Source organism: Cornus florida, unplaced genomic scaffold, assembly GCF_030987335.1.
Source record: "Cornus florida cultivar Cherokee Brave unplaced genomic scaffold, ASM3098733v1 CherokeeBrave_3.0.0_Hap2_Chr05, whole genome shotgun sequence".
Taxonomy (NCBI): domain Eukaryota; kingdom Viridiplantae; phylum Streptophyta; class Magnoliopsida; order Cornales; family Cornaceae; genus Cornus; species Cornus florida.
In genome coordinates, this window is record NW_026775575.1 from 74,574,102 (window position 1) to 74,594,474 (window position 20,373).

The window sequence follows — 20,373 nt, forward strand, 5'->3', positions numbered from 1 at the left end:
ATACTCCGCCGATTTGATTGGGGAAGGAATCATTGGCATCACCAGCTGGCTAATATTTCGTGTACATGGGTTTGCAATATTGACTCCATTTGGGGGATTTCTTTATGAGAAGCTGGGAATACTATCATTTTATAGGGGTGCGTATTGTTGAATTCAGACTAGCAATTCGGGGTTTATTCTTGTTCATTGTGATAGTAGTGTGAATTGAGCAATTTGGTGCAAGGGTGTTGGTGGATTCCCTGTAAATTACAAGATGACAAAAATGAATTGGGGCCATTGTTTGTTTAGGGTGTGTTTGGTACGGTGGATTTGAAGGGGGAGGATAAGATTAGTTATGAGGAAAAGGGAAAGAAAGGGAAGGGAATGATTATTTTAACCCTCCATTGTGTTTGGTTAGTCAATGAAGGAAAAGAAATGAAAGGATAATAAATATGTTTGGGAGAAGAAAGGAAAGGGAAGGATAATAATAAATTTACTATTATACCCTTATTATTTATATATATATATATATAGTATACCTGCAAAAAAAAAAAAAAAACAAATCATTTCAGCTCCCCATTCTCGCCTCCATCCCCATTATTTATATATATATATATATATATATAATAATAATAAAAGGAAAGAAACAAGAAAAGGAAAGAAAAATTTCTTTCTTGAACAAGGGCGATCCAGATCTGGCTGTAGCACCTTCGTTCTTGAAGGTTCCGATCCAGGGCAAATCATTTCAGCCTTCCCAATCTCGCCCTCCATCTTTATTATCGTTCTCAACTCTCTCTCTCTCTCTACAAGATTCAGAAGTTCAAAACCCAAACCCATATATTTCATTTTATCTTTCTGTCTGCAAGAATCAAAAATTCAAAACCCGTATCAGTATATCAGATTGTTCAGAAAATCAAAACCCATATCTTTCAAGTTTCCATCGTCGCTGTTCCAGTTCGGGTTCGCCATCGCCACTGTTCTAGTTCGGGTTCGCCGTTGCCCGCCGTTTCTTCATTCTTTCTGCAACTGCTATCTTGTATGTATATTGATTTGAGGGTAAAATTGGCATCATCAATCATTACCTTCCCTTTCCTTCCATTTCCTCCCATTTTTGGGAGGTTAAACAAATCACTGTGGAAGGCTATGCATAACCCTCCAAACCCTTCCCTTTCCTTCCCTTCCCTTCCCTTCCACCCATTTTACCCAAACACAGTTTTTTAGTTACCCTCCATCACCTTCCCTTCCCTTTCCTCCCATTTCTACTCTACCAAACTGAGCCTTAATCTCTGTGGTCGAAGGTATGTAACATCAATGAGTAAATTGGTGTTTTGATTTTTAGTTAATTGTTTTTTAAAGGTTAAATAGGTTTTTTTGACAGAGTCAGAGGGCAATATGGACTTTCTCACTTTCTGGGTTCTTAGCAATTGCATTAACCAACTTTGACTTGGACAAACTTCATTTTAGGCGAGGTAAATGATATTCTTGAAAATCGAGGGGAGCCGTTTGAGCTTTTAGCTAATTAGAGGGGAGGTGATCGTAATTTATCCTTTAACTTAACTAGGCTATTAAATTTTTAAACAATTCAATGGGTTTTATGTAGGTGAGTTGACTGCTAAGTCACACAATTCTAAACGGGTGAGAGCATTGCGTAGGTTCCCATTCTCGCTTTATATATAACTAACTTTTTTTAATACGAAAAAAAAATAAATAAAAGGCAAATTACCTTAAATACCCTCTATAGTAAACTGAGGTGTTACATGGCCATAAATTGACTTAAGTTTTGTAACTCCTTATGTAGGCCTTTACGTGATTTATGTGAACTCGGCCTGAATGGGTTTCCTCCTTCTCTTTTTTTATTTTTTATTTCTTCTATAGAATTTGAGAACATATGTCCATTAACTTTTTTCTTACCTGTATTATTTATTTATTTGTAATGCTTCTTCCTTTATATTCACGGCCTGGTTTAGACGAGAGCAAAAAGACGAAAAATCATCCGGAGCACAAAACTAACTAGCAACTTATTGAAATTTCAAGCAAATAAAATCCTTGAAAGCTATTTTAAGGTGAGGAATGAAGAAGATTTTGAGGCCAAAAAGAGATTTACAAACCCACATTTCAAATCATATGTAAGAGGGGATTTGACTACGTCTATTTCAGATTGTATTATATTCTCGGCTATATTATATCACATTACAGACCATTTGATATAGTCTAGTTCCCAAAACTCTTCCAGTGGCTAGAAAAGACATAAGTTAAAGAAATACACATGAACATACATATATGGTCCAACAATAATTTATATATATTACAACTTACTATAATCAAACACACACACATATAAGTGTTTAAATGAACTAACCTTGGAGAAATAACATAGAGAGTACATGCGAATGGAAAAGAGGGAGGTTTGATTGGAATAAAGTAATGCAAAAACTTTTTTTTAGAAAGATGGGATATAACGGTTATATTGAAGGGTACTTTCAGGATTAATAAAAAAGTATTAATCACGTGCATCACAATATGAAAAAAAAAGTGGCTGGAGGAAAAATACAAGGTGATAAATTGTTCACTTTTATACCACATGGGGGTATTGTGTTCACTTAGTAAAATTTCTGAGAAGTTTTTTGCACTTTTGCTTTAAAAAAAAAAAAGATAATTACACTATTCCTTATCAAATATGGTAACATCATATTAAATGATATTATTGTAAAATTAGCAATAACATTGTTTAAACAAATATTATTATCAAATAAATTAAAAATAATTTAATTATAAAAAATACTTATTATAATTTGTCACCACACCTAACATATTTTTTAACAATCACAAATTTTTGAGAAGATAAAGGCATTTTTTTTTATTCTAAGAACAACCCCAAACAGACTCTAAATCATTACTCACTATGGATAAATTGGATAATTCAATCAATACTACTAAAAAAAAATTTATTTTCATAAAAAAGGAACACTTATTTTGAGACCAGTATTAATTTAAGGTTGGAATTAAATATCTTGTGATTTTAATTTCAAAACAACAATTCCCATTCTTGAAAAAAAATAAAAAAATAAAAAAAAAATGATTGGCCTTGCCTGTCATTTCACCGCAAATGCGAGTGCCACCAACTTCTTGTACTCATCATATTATATACGCTCAGAGATCGTGACCCATGGAATCGTAGTGGTTATCACCATAAGATGTAGCTAATGGACCCAACAAGTACACTAGTATTTCGTCTCTCTCCCCAATCTCCAGTCCAAAACCTGTGGTTCCTGTTTCTCCTACTCACTCAACTTTGTCTCTCTACTCCACACCTCACTGAACTGGTAAGCACTTCTTCTTGCTCTTTAGGCTTTTCCTGTCAAACCCAATCTAGATAATAGATGTCCAAATTTATTGCATAATCACACACTAGTGGAAGTTCATCACCCAAAACTACAACTAGGGTTTTATGGTTTCAATCCTTATATATTAGCAAATATTTGTACTGGGTTTTAGTTATAATCTTTAAATTAGTGAATTAAACTCAGAAATTACTAGTTTCTGTTTTTGGGTATTTGTTATCTGATCATTTCATGGCTTCTTCAATGCTGTATGGAGCTGAAAATCTCACACTCATTAGAGGGATAACCCCAAATGGGTTAGGTTTTATTAGGTCAGATTTGCACGGGAAGCAATTTCTCAAGACGAGTTTGATGTCTGGTGGTAGAAATTCTAGGGCTAGAATTAACACCCCAGTACCAAAGTGCAGTGCTTCTGCATCTAGGCCTGCTTCGCAGCCTAGGTTCATACAACACAAGAAAGAGGCATTTTGGTTCTATAGGTTCCTGTCAATTGTGTATGACCATGTCATAAATCCTGGGCATTGGACTGAGGATATGAGAGATGATGCTCTCGAGCCTGCCGACCTCTATGATCGGAATATGATCGTGGTAGATGTCGGTGGTGGGACAGGATTCACTACTTTGGGTATAGTTAAGCATGTTGATGCCAAGAATGTCACCATTCTCGATCAATCACCTCATCAGCTTGCCAAGGCAAAGGAGAAGGAGCCCTTGAAGGAATGCAAGATAATTGAGGGCGATGCAGAGGATCTCCCATTCCGAACTGATTATGCTGATAGATACATATCCGCTGGAAGGTTAATTCTCAACCTTTCATTTGGTCTTATATGCCTTTTTTTTTTTTTTTTTTTCACTCTAGAGTTGCAACATTTAAGTTTCTAAAAACTTAATGGTTGGAAGCATTCTAAATTATGCATTCATCTTTGTTTGGCCGTAGCTTGCACATATTCACTAATTCTTGTACTAGAGTTTTGGATTAAATAAGTTTTGGTTTATTTAAATTATGCTTTTGTTTAGACATGCCAATTTTGTATAGATTCCCAATGCAAGGGGAATTACATTGAGAGAAAGAGAGATTAACTTTCTTGGCAATCTCACTAATAGAGGTCCAATAATTTCATTTTCTCAGTATTGAATACTGGCCAGACCCTCAACGCGGCATCAAGGAAGCATACAGAGTCTTGAAACTAGGAGGAAAGGCGTGTTTGATTGGTCCCGTGTACCCAACGTTTTGGTTGTCTCGGTTTTTTGCAGATTTGTGGATGCTCTTCCCTAAAGAGGAAGAGTACATCGAGTGGTTTAAAAAGGCAGGATTTAAGGATGTTCAACTGAAGAGGATTGGCCCAAAATGGTATCGTGGGGTTCGTCGTCATGGGCTGATAATGGGATGTTCTGTGACGGGTGTAAAACCTGCTTCTGGGGATTCTCCTTTGCAGGTACTTGACTCTTTCTTCTATAAGTTCACAAGATAGTTACATGGAATACGTTAATTGGATTACAATCATATATATGTCACTTTGTTTTGTCATTCTTTGGACATACTTTATTCCATCACTGTTCCCCTAAACGAACTTAAAAGACCAAATTTTGTTGTACATAGCATATGGAATTAGTATGTATATACATATAGAAAACAGCAAGCACTAGTTATCTTATAACCGGGCCAGAGATGGAGGGGAGTGAACTGGGAACTTGATAAAAGAATGTGTTGTTGTATCTTGAGCCCCAGTTCAATTATCTGCTTGGACCAAATGATAGCAATAGTAACAAGGGTAAAGTGCAAAAAACTCCCATGCTATACAAAAAATGTGCAAAAAACACCTCTATTAAAAATTAAGTGCATATAAACTCCTATATTATCAATCTTGTAAGCAAATTGCCCCCCCATTCATCAATTTTGACCAATTTTTGTATTAGAACCCCACAATGCCCTTAAAATTAAACTTTTTTTCACAGCCCTTTTAACTCTGATTATGAAAGTACAAATTTGCCCAACTCTTATAAAATTATTCCTTACATCACTGCTTAATATAATAACATACGTGTTTGTTGTGTCTATATGTATATATAGATAACATATATATAGAGAGAAACAAATATATATATATATATATATATATATATATGCACAGTGTGTGTATATGCAGATTCTCTCTCCTCTTCCATTTTTCTCTCTCTCTCTCTCTCTCTCTCTCTCTACAGAACCACCACCAATACCAGTGTTAATCACCGCCGCCATCAGAAAGTTCCGGCCTCTGCTTCAATCTCCACAAATTGGCCCTTTTCTCTCTCTCTAAATCTGTATTTCTGTTAGTTCCCCCATATTGTTGGGTTCATGTTTTGTACTGAAGCTAAGAGCTACAATGATTGCTCAAAAGATCAATCCTATAAACATTCCAACAAATCTGTTTGTTCTTGAATGTTTTTATTTTATTTTATTATTATTATTATTATTTTTTAGAGCTCTCTCTGAAACATGCCAACATGGGTTTCAAACCTCAAGAACCTGAGATGGGTTACTCTGTTAATGGGTGTTTCGAATAATTTTTTCGTGATCGTTCTGTGTAAATCTCTGGTGTACCCAATTTGTGGGCATGCACATACTCTTACTTTCCAACTCATTTTGTTGGCTTCTTGCATCATAATTGTGCAGCAATCACCAATACAAAGTCCAAATTTTCAAGGACCCGATGCTAAGTTTCAAGGACAAGTAAAAAATCTAATTGACAAAAATGAAAGAAAACATAAATTCATTTCAAATGCATAAATGTCTGCTGAAAAACACATCATTCTTCAGTCCACCATGCCATTGATTTATCAAATATCATAAACATTATATATATATAAAGTACATTCTATAAGATTTATTTGCCTTCTATAATATTTTCCCTAAACATGGTGCCATAACCCACCATTAATCAAACATTGAAATAAGCAAAATCAACACTTCACCGCAAATCCACATGCAGACACTTTGGAAAACACTGATGATAGTATAGAAGAAGGGTCAGATTTAGCTTTCTAGGTGCATTTCCATCAATAAGTGCAGAAAACAAACTGCTCAGAGCCCAGTGCTATATCATCATACATTACATAGCAATAATAGCACATCATTCAAATAATAAACTGATTTGCTTAATTTGAACTTGTCTGATATATGCAAACACGCAAAAATAGAAATGTTTGAGAGAGAAATCGTAGTTCCATTTTTGGGTTCGTCTTGTCTCTGGATTGGTGACCACACACTCTCGGATCCACCAGTAAATCAATGCCATTTTCTTGATTAGGGCCTTCTTAGGAAAAACTGCCAAACAGAGCAAAATTTTGGGCTTGTCTTGTTTCTTGATACGGCGTCGTTTGGTTGCTTTCGGTGGCGGCGCGTGTGATGACTTACGTCACACAGCTCAGCAGAATTGGGACTACGTCCATTGTTTTTCGTCAAATTGGCAATCTTTAGGGTTTGAAGATCATAATTGAAGGTAGGATTAGAATGGTAGACGAGCAAGACAAAGAAGAATATGGGTTTTAGAGAGAGATGTTGATACAAAGTTATAGTATGTATTACCTCTTGTTTCAGAGGTTGTAGATGGGGGGCTATAAGTATTGCAAACCAAGAGAGAGAGAGACTTTATTGAACAAAGACTGGAAACGAAGAGAGAAAAATGAAAGAGATAAATCAGCCACAGTTTTAAGGAAATATCCTTTTTGGACATTTTGCTTTTTCATGAGTTTTTTTTTAATTTTATTTCTTTTATTTTGTTGTAAGGGTGTTTTAGACATTTCAATCACTAAATTGATAGATTGGACTTATGTGCTCAATGTGAAAAATGTAGGGGTGTTTTTTGAACAATAGGGGGGGTATTTGCACATTCTGTATATAACAGGGGTTCTTTTTGCAGTTTGCACTTAACCCTCGTAATAATCACAAAGATGAATGGAAGGTGTAACCAAAAGAAAGAAAGTAATCATGGAAGAGTCATTGAAGCAAATGTTGATCAATTTAGACATTCATTTGTAATTCTTACATTGTTGGCTGTAATTTCCGCAACTGATCCTGGCTCAAAATAGCGGTTATTTTATATATAATAGATCAATATATGGATTATCGAAGCAAATATACAAGAAGAACTATTGAAGCAAAACATTTAAACAGTAACATCTTGTGGTTGATAGTGCTATTCATTTTAGATTCTGTATTAATTTTGGATCTAGGAGACAGTGTATTCAACTTTGATATCATGGGAATTAGTCTGGTCCTTAGATGAATAATGAACTATTATTTTACATTGGAATAGATTTCCAAGTCAGTTATTTCAACCATTCATAGGTGGTTGGGTTCGATTTCCTTAACTACTGAGTTTTCAACTCATTTATCTGGAATGTGGTATGTCAGAGGTATGCTTGATAACAATGACGTAGTCGGAATGTGATGAGGTAGTTCTTTTTCCTTAGTTGTTAGAGGGGAGGGGGAGGGTGCAATGCTCGAACACGAGCTCCAAGACACGTGGAGCAACCTAACCTCTCGGGCAATATGGCACTTGTAGTGATGAGGTAGTTCTAATCATGAAATTGGCTTTATTTTAAATCATGAAATTGGTTTTATTTTAAACCATGATATAACATGTACTGTAGTTGTGGAAATTGATTGTATTAGAGTTAGAGATGTCAGGCTCTTGAAATAAGCGTATCTATTTATGTCATCCATGTCGTCCTTTCCTAATATTTTCTCCTCAAATAAGAAGTTTGTGTAGATCGATACGTTCAGTTTTTTTGGAGCGACTGTGCTCCATATCCCATTGCTAGGGTATCAGCATTATTTTTTAGTAACTATGTTCAATCTCATGGAATCACACTGCCGCTTGCATCTTTGAGAGGAACTTTTATGAGATTCGAATTCAATATCTGGTATCAAACGCAATCGAGTTCCCCATCCTGGGAGAATTCTGTCAACATAGGAGGGTATCATTTGCATTTATGGCTCTATCCAACATCATTGCCGTGCTGTCACCATCACCCCCACAACTACAGTAAAACAGCTCAAATTTAGAGTTTTAAGTAATTAAGTTCGCGTACTAACTGAATAGAAACTTTAAAGAATTCTTAAAAATTAACATGAGGAATTTCATATACTCGTAACTGGCGATTTTTACTACAGATTGGTTCATATCTGAAAGGTAAACAGTGATTCATGTAGCTGGCACGAGTTGTTGGGATCTATGGCTCTGTTGGACTGGGTTCCAACTTTAAGATTGTTGATTCATGAGCATTTGAACAAATCTAGCATTTCATTACATTAATGCTCCTTTTGATGGGTTGGGGAGATTGGTGGCTGTGCATTTATATTTGCTGCTCATTTTATCATCCACAGAAGCATCTTCCATTTAATTTTTCCCTCTTTGGATTCATAAAGTTGTCGTCTGCTGTCCTGCAGCTGGGTCCAAAGGCAGAGGATGTAACAGAGCCCGTGAATCCATTTGTGTTCGTTCTGCGCTTCATTTTGGGTGCGATGGCGGGAGCATACTTCGTGCTGGTTCCTATCTACATGTGGCTCAAAGATCAAATTGTTCCCAAAGGTAGACCGATATGATAAAGAGAGGAGAGGGGAGGAGGGCGGAGCGGGATTGTTTCTTGTTGGCTGTTTCTGCCACTTACTGATGTTCTCTTTCGGTTTGCATGCACTTCTTATGTTAATTAGCTTTGCCTGTTTCAATTCTCAAATAATCCCAGATTACTTTCTCAAAATCCGATTTATGGGCGGGTTATGATTTGCTGCCGCTTCTTCTGCTGCTGTTTTTTATTTTTATTTTTATTTTTATGGCTGCATCTCTTGAAGTATAAATTCAACCTGTTTCCCAAAGGCCGTAAATTATTACATGGTCCCAGGACAATCACGAAGCGACACATAAGCAAATGTGTCAGTTTTATGGTATTGTCAATTAACTTTTTGCTTATGCGTTGCTTCGTAATTGTCTAGGGCCAATGGTCCGGGACCATGAAATATTTTCTCATTTCTCCAACCTTGTCGGGGAAAATGATGCTATAAGGGTAACTTGGATTCTTATGCTGTCTATAACACAGATCACTTTTCTAATTTTTAATGGCCTTAGCAATTGTCTGTCTAATAATCTCTTCAATTACTCTGCAGTCCCATTTTGATGTAATTAGGTTAGCCTTTACTCATCTCTCTCTCTCTCTCACACACTGACACACACATATATATGGAGTGTTAGGTTGGCTTGGGCTTTCAGTTTAAAGTTGAAAACCTAATTGAAAGCTAACCTCAGTGAGAATTTCGAGTTGTGGAAAACTGAATGCTTGTTCATTCTAAAAAATAAATAAAAATGAAAATATTTTGAATGTCGTGATAAATTTTATAAATTCAAAGCTTGGGCCTGTTAAGCTTTCTAAGGCTATATAACATGATTACTTTTTCAACCACTTTTGAATTGAACATGGTCGATGTTTGCCCCCCAACGAAGTGTTCAAAGTCATAGTATGGCAGAAAGGAGCCCGACTCCTCAACCAAGTATTTAAAGCCTTACCTTGCAGTCACTTGAAGGAGTTCTGTCCACCTCAAGTCGTCAATCAAGTATTTAAGCCCATACCTTGCAGTCACTTGAAGGAGTTCTGTCCAACACGTGAATATTTTTTTATTTTATTTTATTTTATTTTATTTTTTTTTAAGAATTATAAAAGATAATTCACTGAAAATAAAAGAATTTTTAAAAAATATTAATCAAGCAGATTTTTATATAATTTTTTATTTTCAATTATGTGAAAACAAAAAATTATTTAAAAAAAATCGAATCAAACAAACCCTAAATTTGTTAGGGCTTAAGGAGTTCCATTGGATAAGTTTGTGAAACGTGTTTTTTCAAAGTGGATTTAATTTTCTTGGAGTCGTCTTGTGATTCTCTTGTTTGGAGCTTTCCACGTAATTGGTTACATTGCTTTATATTTAGATTAAATTAACTGAATGGAAAATGATATGCATGGTCATGATTAAATAATTAATTGAAATATGTTAAAATCAAAATAAATTTTAAAGTATCTAAGTGCGAGTTAGACATATCACCCTCTCTAAGTTTGATTGGGACGTAGTTTACTTGAGAAAACGTATATGTGATCAAACTACATTTATTGTTATGTTGATAAGTTCGGAATTGAGTTAGGGTCCTAGACACATAATCCACCATTTTATAATCACTCTCTGCACGTGATAACATTGAAGCGTTTTCATTTCAGAGCAGAGACTTGCCATACATTGGATTGGGATGAAAAAATGTATAGGTATAAATGAGTGGGTATACAAAATTATTCAATAGTTTAAATTTTTGAATAAATAGGTAAGTACCTACCCACTTTAGTTGGTATCAAAGGCAAACCTAGTTCTTGATACGGTGCCAAACCAAGCGTCTGACCCGAAAGGCGTCCGGGTGAGCCACCCCAGTAGGTAGGGTGGCCTGAGTCGCAACGAGGGCGTTGCGAGTTCAGGTGGAAAAAAATGTTATAAGGGGACCACATTGAATCCGGATGGAAAAATGTATAGGTATAAATGGGTGGGTATGTAACACTATTCAATAATTTAAATTTTTAGGTAAATAAACAAGCGTCCACCCATTTCAATAGGGATATTCTTCAGTACCCTAGTTTATAGAACCCTCAACCTTCCCAATGAGTTGTGTCCATATTCAAGTTTTCATTTTCCTAATTTATCAGGAAAAAAAAAGAAAGAAATGTGTTCATATCCGAGTCTCTTTTCACCTATTTTGCCTGAATAAAAAAAATGACTACATTCACATGAATAAAATACTACATGATCTCATTAGTCATTGCATTGCTTCATTGTAAATTCAAATATATATATATATATATATATATATAATGTTTTCAACTAGTTTGTTCAATATTTCAACCATTTTGATTAAGACTATTAGCTAAAGAGAATAGAATAATATACAATAGTGGAAATCTCTTCCTTTCTATATTCTTATATCTTATATCTTATTTCTTTTTGTTTTTTTAATTATTCTCTATCAATTTATAATTATTTTTTACAATATGCCCTTCTTGTGCTCAATATGGAATATGAATCTGTTAAATTTTTACTAATAAAATTTTATTGCAGTAATTTTTTTAAATAATTTTTTAATATATGTGGAATGAAGATACTATATGTATTCAGCGATAAATTATAAAATGTTTTAAAAAGTTGGACACTCCATCTTCCCAAAAAAAAAAAAAAAAAAAAATTATATTAATCAATTTTGTACCTGTTTTTGATGTGAAAACACTTTTAAACCGACCAAAAGTAAACGTAAAATGTTTTCTTCGATGTTATGGGATAGTTTGACAAAGAAATAAAAAAAAATGTTGTGTTAGTAGGAACACAGTTTTAATGCTTTGACATAATCTGTCCACAATGGGCACCCAATTCATTGAATCACTCTTGATTTTTTCTCACGTTGTGACAGCACACCCACCCAGCACCCTATATTTCACACACATACACACACTGTTACAGATTCAATTAACAGAAAATATCTTTTTTTTTTTTTTTTTTTTGCAAAGCCACGAAAGCGTAAAACTAAGACGATAGTATAGAGACATAAAGTCAAATCAGAAAAGGCATACAAATTTTAAAACAAAGCAAATAAATTAAGAACATATTTAAGATTTATAGAGAAAACAGAACTCAACACTCTACAAATGGAATCACCGTGAAAGAATGTAACAAACTAGAGAGACCGAAAGATTTGACCATTAACATAGCAACTGCTTCAAAACTACAACCACAAGACGCTTCGATACACAAAATCTCGATCCAATCAAGGAAAAAAGATCAAATATAGGCGGAGAAAATATCTCTTTAATGGGCAAAGCTTAAGGGAGAGGGAGAGAGATATTTTACTCTTTAGTGAACAGAAAATATCTATCTATTTTTTATTTATTTTTGTTCATTCAAAGACATGAAAGCCTAAAACTAAGATGATATATAGAGGCATAAAGTCAAGTCAGAAAAGGCATATAAATCTTAAAACAAAACAAATAAATTAAGAATAGATTCTAGATTTGTGGAGGAAACATAGGCCAATATTATGCAAATGGAACCATCATCAGAGAATGCAGTAAACTGGAGAGACCGAAAGGTCTGACCATCAACACAATAACCGTTCCAAAATTACAACCATAATGTGCTCTGACATACAAAACTCCACACAAGATCCAATAAAAGAAAAAAGTTCAAATCTAGGCGGCGGTGAAAATATCTCTTTAATGGGCAAAGCTTAGGAGAGAGAGAGAGAGAGAGATAGAAAGATATTTTACTTTTTAGTTCCCAAGCAAGGCCGGAGAAGAATCACTATTTACAATAATAATAGTAATAATTTTCTTTTTATAAAGCTATTTTTTCCTTTACTTATTAGTGCATTATTTACACCAAATTTTACACATTTCATTTTTTTTATTCTTTGGTTACTATAAAAATAATGTATGGAAATATATGAGAAAAGAACACGAGCCTTTTTAATCCGTTCATTAATTTTTAATTTTTATTTTTTTGGTGCTTGTTAAATAAAATGAAAGCAACAGATACTGAAATTTGGACACTTCAACCTACAGGTTTGAACTTCTCAAGCATCCCATTTCGCACGAAAACAGAGTGATGTGTAATGAAAAACCACCTCATTATTGTTGGTAATACATCAAGATAACCAAATTAAAGTCCATTTTTGTGCAAGATCTTGGCAGATCTTCGGTTGGTGGTATATGTTAAAGTCGGTGCAGTGAGAAAGTGAAAACGACAAAATATATAAATCACATATAATGAGATTGAGAATAAAAACATGTGCGGAACACGAAAGTAAGAGTGCGTACAAAACATAAGAGCAACACCCCATATAAAATAATAATGTAACTTAAGTTTTAACCATTTTCAAATTACTATCTATTATCTCTCATTTTAAATTCTTCAAATCCCATGAATAATGGAATCAGATTTTTTTTATTAAAAAAAAAAATTGGAAGTTATGAAAGTCCTATTCAAATTATTTGACTTGGAAACTAACCCATAACTGATTTTGAAACCAAATTACATTCGGAAAGATTTTCTTGTCCTCACATGATAATTCTTTTATTTCAAATATTTATTTCAATATTTAAATATTTTATTTCAATGTCACGTTTTTTTCTGGTGAGTAAAATATAATATTTTTGCACTGCATATACACACAAGTTCAAACACAAAGAAATAGAGAGTCTAGTTATGGTTGACTATATAGCATAGGTCATACTATTTTATTACGGAGTCATATTTTTCCAATGTTGAAAATTTGATCAGACACTTCTAGAGAAAAATTTCAGTGTTGACTGTTGAATGAAAATTATTTTCTTTGGCGCGTGGGGACTTCATACAATTTGTTGAAAATTTCGCACAAAACCACCTATTTAATAAGAGAATTTCTTAGGAGTTTTTTTGAGCTTCTGTGTCACTCTCTCTCTCTCTCTCACTTTCTCTCCCTCCAAACAGCTTCTTTCTTCCATTTTTGGTTGGAGATCGATCAGACCCGGCATGGCGGACGCGTTGACAGAAGATCAGGTTGCCGAATTCCGGGAAGCCTTTTGTATGATTGACAAAGATTCAGATGGTATGTTCTGTTTTGTACCTCCTTATATAAGCTTAGTTGTTGGTTACTATGTGTTTGTGTGTGTTTTTATCATTTTTTTTGTGGTGTTTGAACAAAAGTAATGAAGTATGGGTTGTTCTGTTGTTCATTACACTTATAATATTTCTTGTTCAAAAGATTATATAACTATTCCATTGAATATCACGAATCTGTCTAATGTTGCAAATATATATATATATATATATTTCTTGTTCAATAGATTATATAAGTAATCCATTGAATATTTTGAACCTTGTCTAATGTTGCAAACATAAATATATACCGTGTGTATACATACATACATACATACATACATATATATATATATATATATATATATTATTTCTTGTTCACTATATTATATAACTAATCATGTATTATTTTTATTTTTTCTATCTTTTAAGATTTTTTCCATCTGGATTCACATTTTTCTTTAGTATATATATATGTTGATAAGTAAAAAAAATTGCAAATAAAATAACACCCCTACAATGAAATTTATATCGGAAAAAATAAACATCTTTTTACAAAAACATTAAAAAACTCTATGGAGTATGGAGTTTTTTTTTAATTTATTATTCATTATGGGCTTAGTTCGGTTGTTAGGGGCCCCTTCCATTTGGGCCTTTGTCAATTAGACTCGGAAACGAAAGCTTAAGATTGGGTTCTGGGCTTGGATCTAATTGGGCCAGGTTTCAGGCCTTTTCCTCAAATATATATATATATATATATATATATATATATATATATATAATGAATATGGTTGATGAATGTGTAGGGTACATTACAATGGAAGAACTAACAGCAGTGATCCAATCGCTGAATGAACATCCAACAAAAGAAGAGGTACAAGAAATGATAAGCGAAGTTGATATTGATGGGAATGGGACAATTGATTTTGAGGAGTTTGTGAATATCATGGCAAGAAAAATGAAGGTAATTAAATTATTTATTATTTTCTTTTAATTAATCAGTACTATTTATTCAAAAAAATAAACGTGGTAATGAGTGTCTCACCAAATGTGGCTTCTTTAGGACAACGTAGCCGAGGAACTAAGGGAAGCTTTCAAAGTATTTGACAGGGATCAAGATGGATTTATTTCAGCCAATGAGGTGACTATATGGCCCACTACATTTTCCTAATATTCATTATTTACACAAAATATAATTAGTGTGTATATATAATATTTATATTCCATTTTATTGTAGAATGATCAAAACAAAACCAACTCCATTAGAAAGCACAAATACTGCTACTTCTGAGTCCTATCAGTCTCATGTCTGTATCGAACACCGATACTCTAATCAAATATGTAGTGTATATGTATATATATGATCCTAAAGTGGATATATAACTATTTTGATTTCAAAATTTATAGATATTGCCTGTCTAACAATTGAAAAAATGTTTGCAGTTGAGACATGTAATGATAAATTTGGGGGAGAGATTGACAGACGAAGAGGCTGAACAGATGATCAGAGAAGCTGATCTAGATGGAGATGGTTTAGTGAGTTTTGAAGAGTTTGCGAGAGTGATGATGATTACATAAAAAGATGATCACACAGAAGACAAAATAAAAGAAAAGGATTTAAAATATACCTTTTTTTTTCTTTTGTCATTCTTGCTATCATAAATGATGATGACGATAAATACATGAATAATAAGATTTATTAATAATTTTTTTTTGTTTTTTAATTTTTTTTAATTTTGTGATGTGTTTTTTTTCTTCTTCTGAGTTCGTAGTTTGAAATTTGAATTAATGTTCGAGATTTACTTCTAGAATTGACTAGTATAATCAGTCAAATGTCACGTTCACAATCGATTGACAATGACAATCAAATCTTTGATATCAAAGGAGACTTATATGTAGTTTCTATACATTTTGTACAGCTTAATTCCTTTCATACAATGTGTATTACATATGAAATTAGTGTTTTGAAAAAAATGTGCATGATATCATTGAATTTTGGTTTGCGGTGGTTGTCGAATTGACTTTATGTTATGGTTTCAAATTCACTGTGTTCTATTTTTTTTTTTTTCTTCTTGCATCAATTTCACATAGAATTTTTTTTTTCTTAGTTAATAATTACATATACATGTCTTTACTGAGATTCAAACTTTTTACTTTTTTTTTTTTTTTTTTTAAATTAGGGATCTAATACAACTAGTTGGTAATTTCACATTAAGTAGTAATATTAGGTTTGCTTAATGCATTTTGGTTAAATTTAGCTGCCAATTAATTTGTGCATTTCATCATGAGTCATACAAGTTAACAACCACTAAAATTTGTATCTCACTACCATTACAAAGAGAATATCTGTTGCTACAAGAGACGATATAATTCCATACATATAACTTCAACATTATATAAATGTCTAATGTTTAATTTAATAAGTCTCAGAAGTTTAAATTTTTACATTACAACAAGCTCACATATCCAATTGCTCTTTTGAAAACTTGAACTCTCGACTTACATTAAGATTATGAATCTCTAAAAATTTGTTAGACTTTAGAAAGCCGAATTCGATAACAATGTAAAAATATGAAAATTCTTCCACGGGTAACAAAGGTTTCGACTTTTGGAGAAGCCACAACCCTATGCCACCATTGCCACAAAAAAAATAAAAAATAAAAAAGAGGTTCTTCGCATGAAACCAAGGTTAAAACCCACAATTTTTAACTAAAAAAAAGAAGGTTAAAACCCACAATTTTTTTTTTTTGTTTTTGTTTTTGAGTTGGGCTAAAATTACATATAATAAATTTTTTTTTTTTTGGGTGGGCTTGACCAAAACACGCACATAGATTCGTCCTTATTTGGGGGGTGAGACGTTGTTGGCACGTCGCTATTGAAGACCGTCAACATGAAGAAGGTTCGAAACGGGACTCTGAGTTCCAAAAGGCTGTGATTGTGAGCTTGTTTCTGTCATTTAGAATGCAAATAGACCAAAAATAATTGAGCCCAAACCCAATTCATTTTGTTTCTTGGATCCATTATAGGTCCAACTAATACTTAATCCAAGGTTGATAGGCCCAATAGAATTAGGACAAAGGATCCTACCGAATCGAATTAGAAAAGAATTAGGAAAAATAAATTATTGAGAAATAGGTAAATGGGGAAAGGTAATATGTGATATAAATTCTTTAAAAAAAATTAGTAAATACATATTATTATTATTATTTTTTCTTTCTAATTCTTTTTCAGATCACATTATTAATTTGACCGGTGATTGTGGGTTGATGGAAAATTGTTGTAGTCAAAAAAATTATTTCGGTCGCCTAGGCCTCTAATTTAGGCCCAAAATTTTGTATTACTAAGGCCTCTCAAAATTTTGGACCTCACATTCCCTTAGGACCTCAGAAAATATTGGGTCTCTCATGACTGGTGACAAGACCGAATAATATCCACAAATCTGGTTTAATAATTGCACTTAATCACTCACTATAGAGAGTAGATAGACTAGAATGGGAGTAGAACAAAAAGGGCTTTTTTTTTTTCCCCTTTCTGAGAGAGCCTTAACCCAGATCTTGCAGTATATAATGGATCCAAAAAAAAAAAAAAAAAAAATGAATTGGGCCCAAATCCAAGCCCATCATGCAATTTTGGCTCCACCATCTCCTCTACTTGGAGAGCCGGTACTCTATCTCCAAGACCAACAATGATTGAGCCCAATTCAAATTTTTTTTTGGATCCATTACAGAGGTCCAATTAATACTTAATCCAAGGAGATGGGCCCAAGCTTCAAACCCATATGATGTTAACCGGACCCATTTTAGGATTGGCTTTGAATATATTGTTTCTAAAGCTTGCAAATTCTAAGTTGGATTTTAGGGTCAATTGTGTTTATAGCCTCTCTTTTTCAGATCACATTATTAGTTTGACAGGTGACCATCCACTTGGCAAACTCGGACTTGAAGGCGGTATCAAACTTAATTTTGTAAGTAAAATTGATTGTCGAAGCCTATACAATTTGATTTTATTTTTTGGTGCCTTCGAGCATGCTTTCAGCAGTGGTACATACCGTGCTCATTAGGATTGGCTTTGCAAATATTGTTTCTAAAGCTAGCAAATTCTAACTTGGATTTTAGGGATGGACTGCGGGTCAAGTGTATCTGTAAACTTTAATTTTAAGATCATATTATTAATTTGACACGTAAGTATGCGTTGTCCCTCTCTTTTTTCTAGCCCACTTGACATTTGACTCGAGAAATTAACGTAAACATTCATAACTTCCGCTCCATCATTGTCACATCTTACTAATGGATAGTTCTTGTTCTTAAATTTTTCCAGTAATGAGTCAAAGTGTAAATTTAATAGTCGACTAACCAAACAAGTTGCAGGGATCAGTCAAAACCGAATACATTGAACTTGGCCTTGGTACGACCTATACTGATGGCTGGTACCAGGTGGTCTTGCCCAAAGGTTACGTTGTAAATTACGCGGTAAATTGCACGGTTCAAATTTGCAGACTAGAAAAAAAAGGACGTGAAGTGAAAAAGATTAAAGTGTGTGTGTGTATATATATATATATATATTATGTCGGTGGTGTCAAGGTCTTTTAGAGTACTCCATATTTCTGAGTTCTATTCTCGCACTTTACACAGTGAGAAGGGCTTGGGTTCGGTTTGTTTTTAATTTTCTTCTCCAACAACATAAGGGAAAAGATTACGGATCTGACTCGCGATTTGATTTGATGTCTATTTCACATTTTAATTAAATATCTTTTAATTTCAAATTTAAATAGTGGATTAGTGCCCCAAACATTTTAAAATAGATTGAATATAGATATTCATTAATGCATTTTAGATCTGAATTTACACTGAATAAAATGGATGAAGTTTAAGTTGAGCTTCAATCTAGTTTAAGTTTAATAATCAAGTTGCAGGGATCAATCAAAACCGAATACATTGAACTTAGCCTTGGTACGACCTATACTGATGGCTGGTACCAAGTGGTCTTGCCCAAAGTTTAAGTTGTAAATTACGCAGTAAATTGCACGGTTCAAATTTACAGACTAGAAAAAAGTGACAAAGATTAAACGTGTCGATAGTGTCAAAGTTTTTTAAAACATTTCATAATTAACTATCGAACACATACAATCACCCATGCCAGGTGCACTAGGCATTCAAAGTAGTCACTTTTTGAATAAAAAAAATTCAATTTTTTGACCTATTTTTGAGTTCTATTATCGCACGTGTTACACAGTGGGACCTGTGGTAGGTTTGTTTTTAATTTTCTTCTCCAGCATTATAAAGGAAAAGATTACGTTATTTGATTTGATGTCTATTTCACCATATTTGAATATATCAAAATAAACAAGATCAGGAGTTGAATTTACAAGTTCATATACGGATTATTAGGCATTGAACTATTCGACCATGACAATGAAACAGGACCAGGAGTTGAATTTACATGGATCTTCTCCAAATCTGTTTCATTTTTTCTATCCCATGTGTCATGATAAGATAGTTTCTTTTTTAGTGTATAAAAGACTTTCAGCCCACGAAACAAGAAAAATGAAGAGTAACAAAATGATCATAGTGGTAAAAAAGACACTGCAGATGTTCGTGCCGTACATACATACACCGTGTTATAGGAAGTCCTGTACGGATTCATGAAGGGTTTAGTGGGGGCAGCCTCCCTCATTGTAATTTTTTTCATTTACAAAATTATTTATAGATTTTATAAAAATCTTAAAAACGTTTTTACTTTTTTGTGAAAATTTTAAATATGTCCCCACTTAATTTCTAATGATACCATTATACATTATTGTTGTTCAAAATCTTCTCTCAAACAAATCTCTAGGTCCGTCACTATACAGAGTTATATAATAAAATTCCACAAAAGTTCTGAGTCACACTAAGCATTTTTTGATGTCATATTTGCCCTTCCATTTTTTTTTTTTTTTCACTGCCCTTCCATATTAGCCTATAGGACTCTTTAGTCTCTCATGTTCTCCGTCTTCGCCAGTTCCGTACCACTCTTTCACCTTGTCTACGTCTCTTTAAAGATTCTCAATTTTTTCTTCCACTTGGTTCAAGTTCTCATTGATCACCAAGACAACTCCACATTCCCTTATATATATATATATATGTACACCTTTTAAATTTCAGAACTTGGCCCTCTTCTCTTCTCACGGCCATTGCCAAACTTTGTCCGCGTTCTCTCAAATGGTGCGGTTACTGGCTGGGGAAGAGGGAAGAGGGAAGAGGAATTTCGGTGAATTTCACAAAGTTTTGAGCTTCGAAGGTTACAAAATCGCTTAATCTCGATTATTTTCATTTAATTTTCTATCTTTAATCAAAGTTCATATCATCAATGAACATATTCAAAGGGCTTTTAAGATTAGAGCTGTCAAGTGCAGAAAACACTCCTAATAGGCTAATATAC

At 33.5% G+C, this 20,373-nt stretch overlaps 2 protein-coding genes and 1 non-coding gene across 3 annotated transcripts; 2 read left to right on the top strand and 1 right to left on the bottom strand.

Annotated features, from left to right (window-relative positions):
- The first annotated feature begins 3,154 nt into the window (after positions 1–3,154).
- On the top strand, positions 3,155–9,088 carry LOC132306876 (2-methyl-6-phytyl-1,4-hydroquinone methyltransferase, chloroplastic). The gene is made up of 3 exons (XM_059804457.1): positions 3,155–4,117; positions 4,450–4,756; positions 8,752–9,088. The coding sequence occupies exons 1-3, from the start codon at positions 3,552–3,554 to the stop codon at positions 8,905–8,907; spliced, it is 1,029 nt and encodes a 342-aa protein (XP_059660440.1). The 5' UTR covers positions 3,155–3,551; the 3' UTR covers positions 8,908–9,088.
- LOC132310963 (small nucleolar RNA snoR118) lies at positions 6,325–6,410 on the bottom strand. Its single transcript, XR_009482790.1, has one exon. It is a non-coding gene; the product is annotated as a small nucleolar RNA snoR118 (small nucleolar RNA).
- A 4,529-nt stretch (positions 9,089–13,617) lies between the features above and the next one.
- Positions 13,618–15,913, top strand: LOC132306877 (calmodulin-like). The gene is made up of 4 exons (XM_059804458.1): positions 13,618–13,966; positions 14,763–14,920; positions 15,020–15,097; positions 15,400–15,913. Exons 1-4 carry the CDS (start codon positions 13,891–13,893, stop codon positions 15,532–15,534), a joined length of 447 nt encoding a protein of 148 aa, XP_059660441.1. The 5' UTR covers positions 13,618–13,890; the 3' UTR covers positions 15,535–15,913.
- The last annotated feature ends 4,460 nt before the right edge of the window (positions 15,914–20,373 follow it).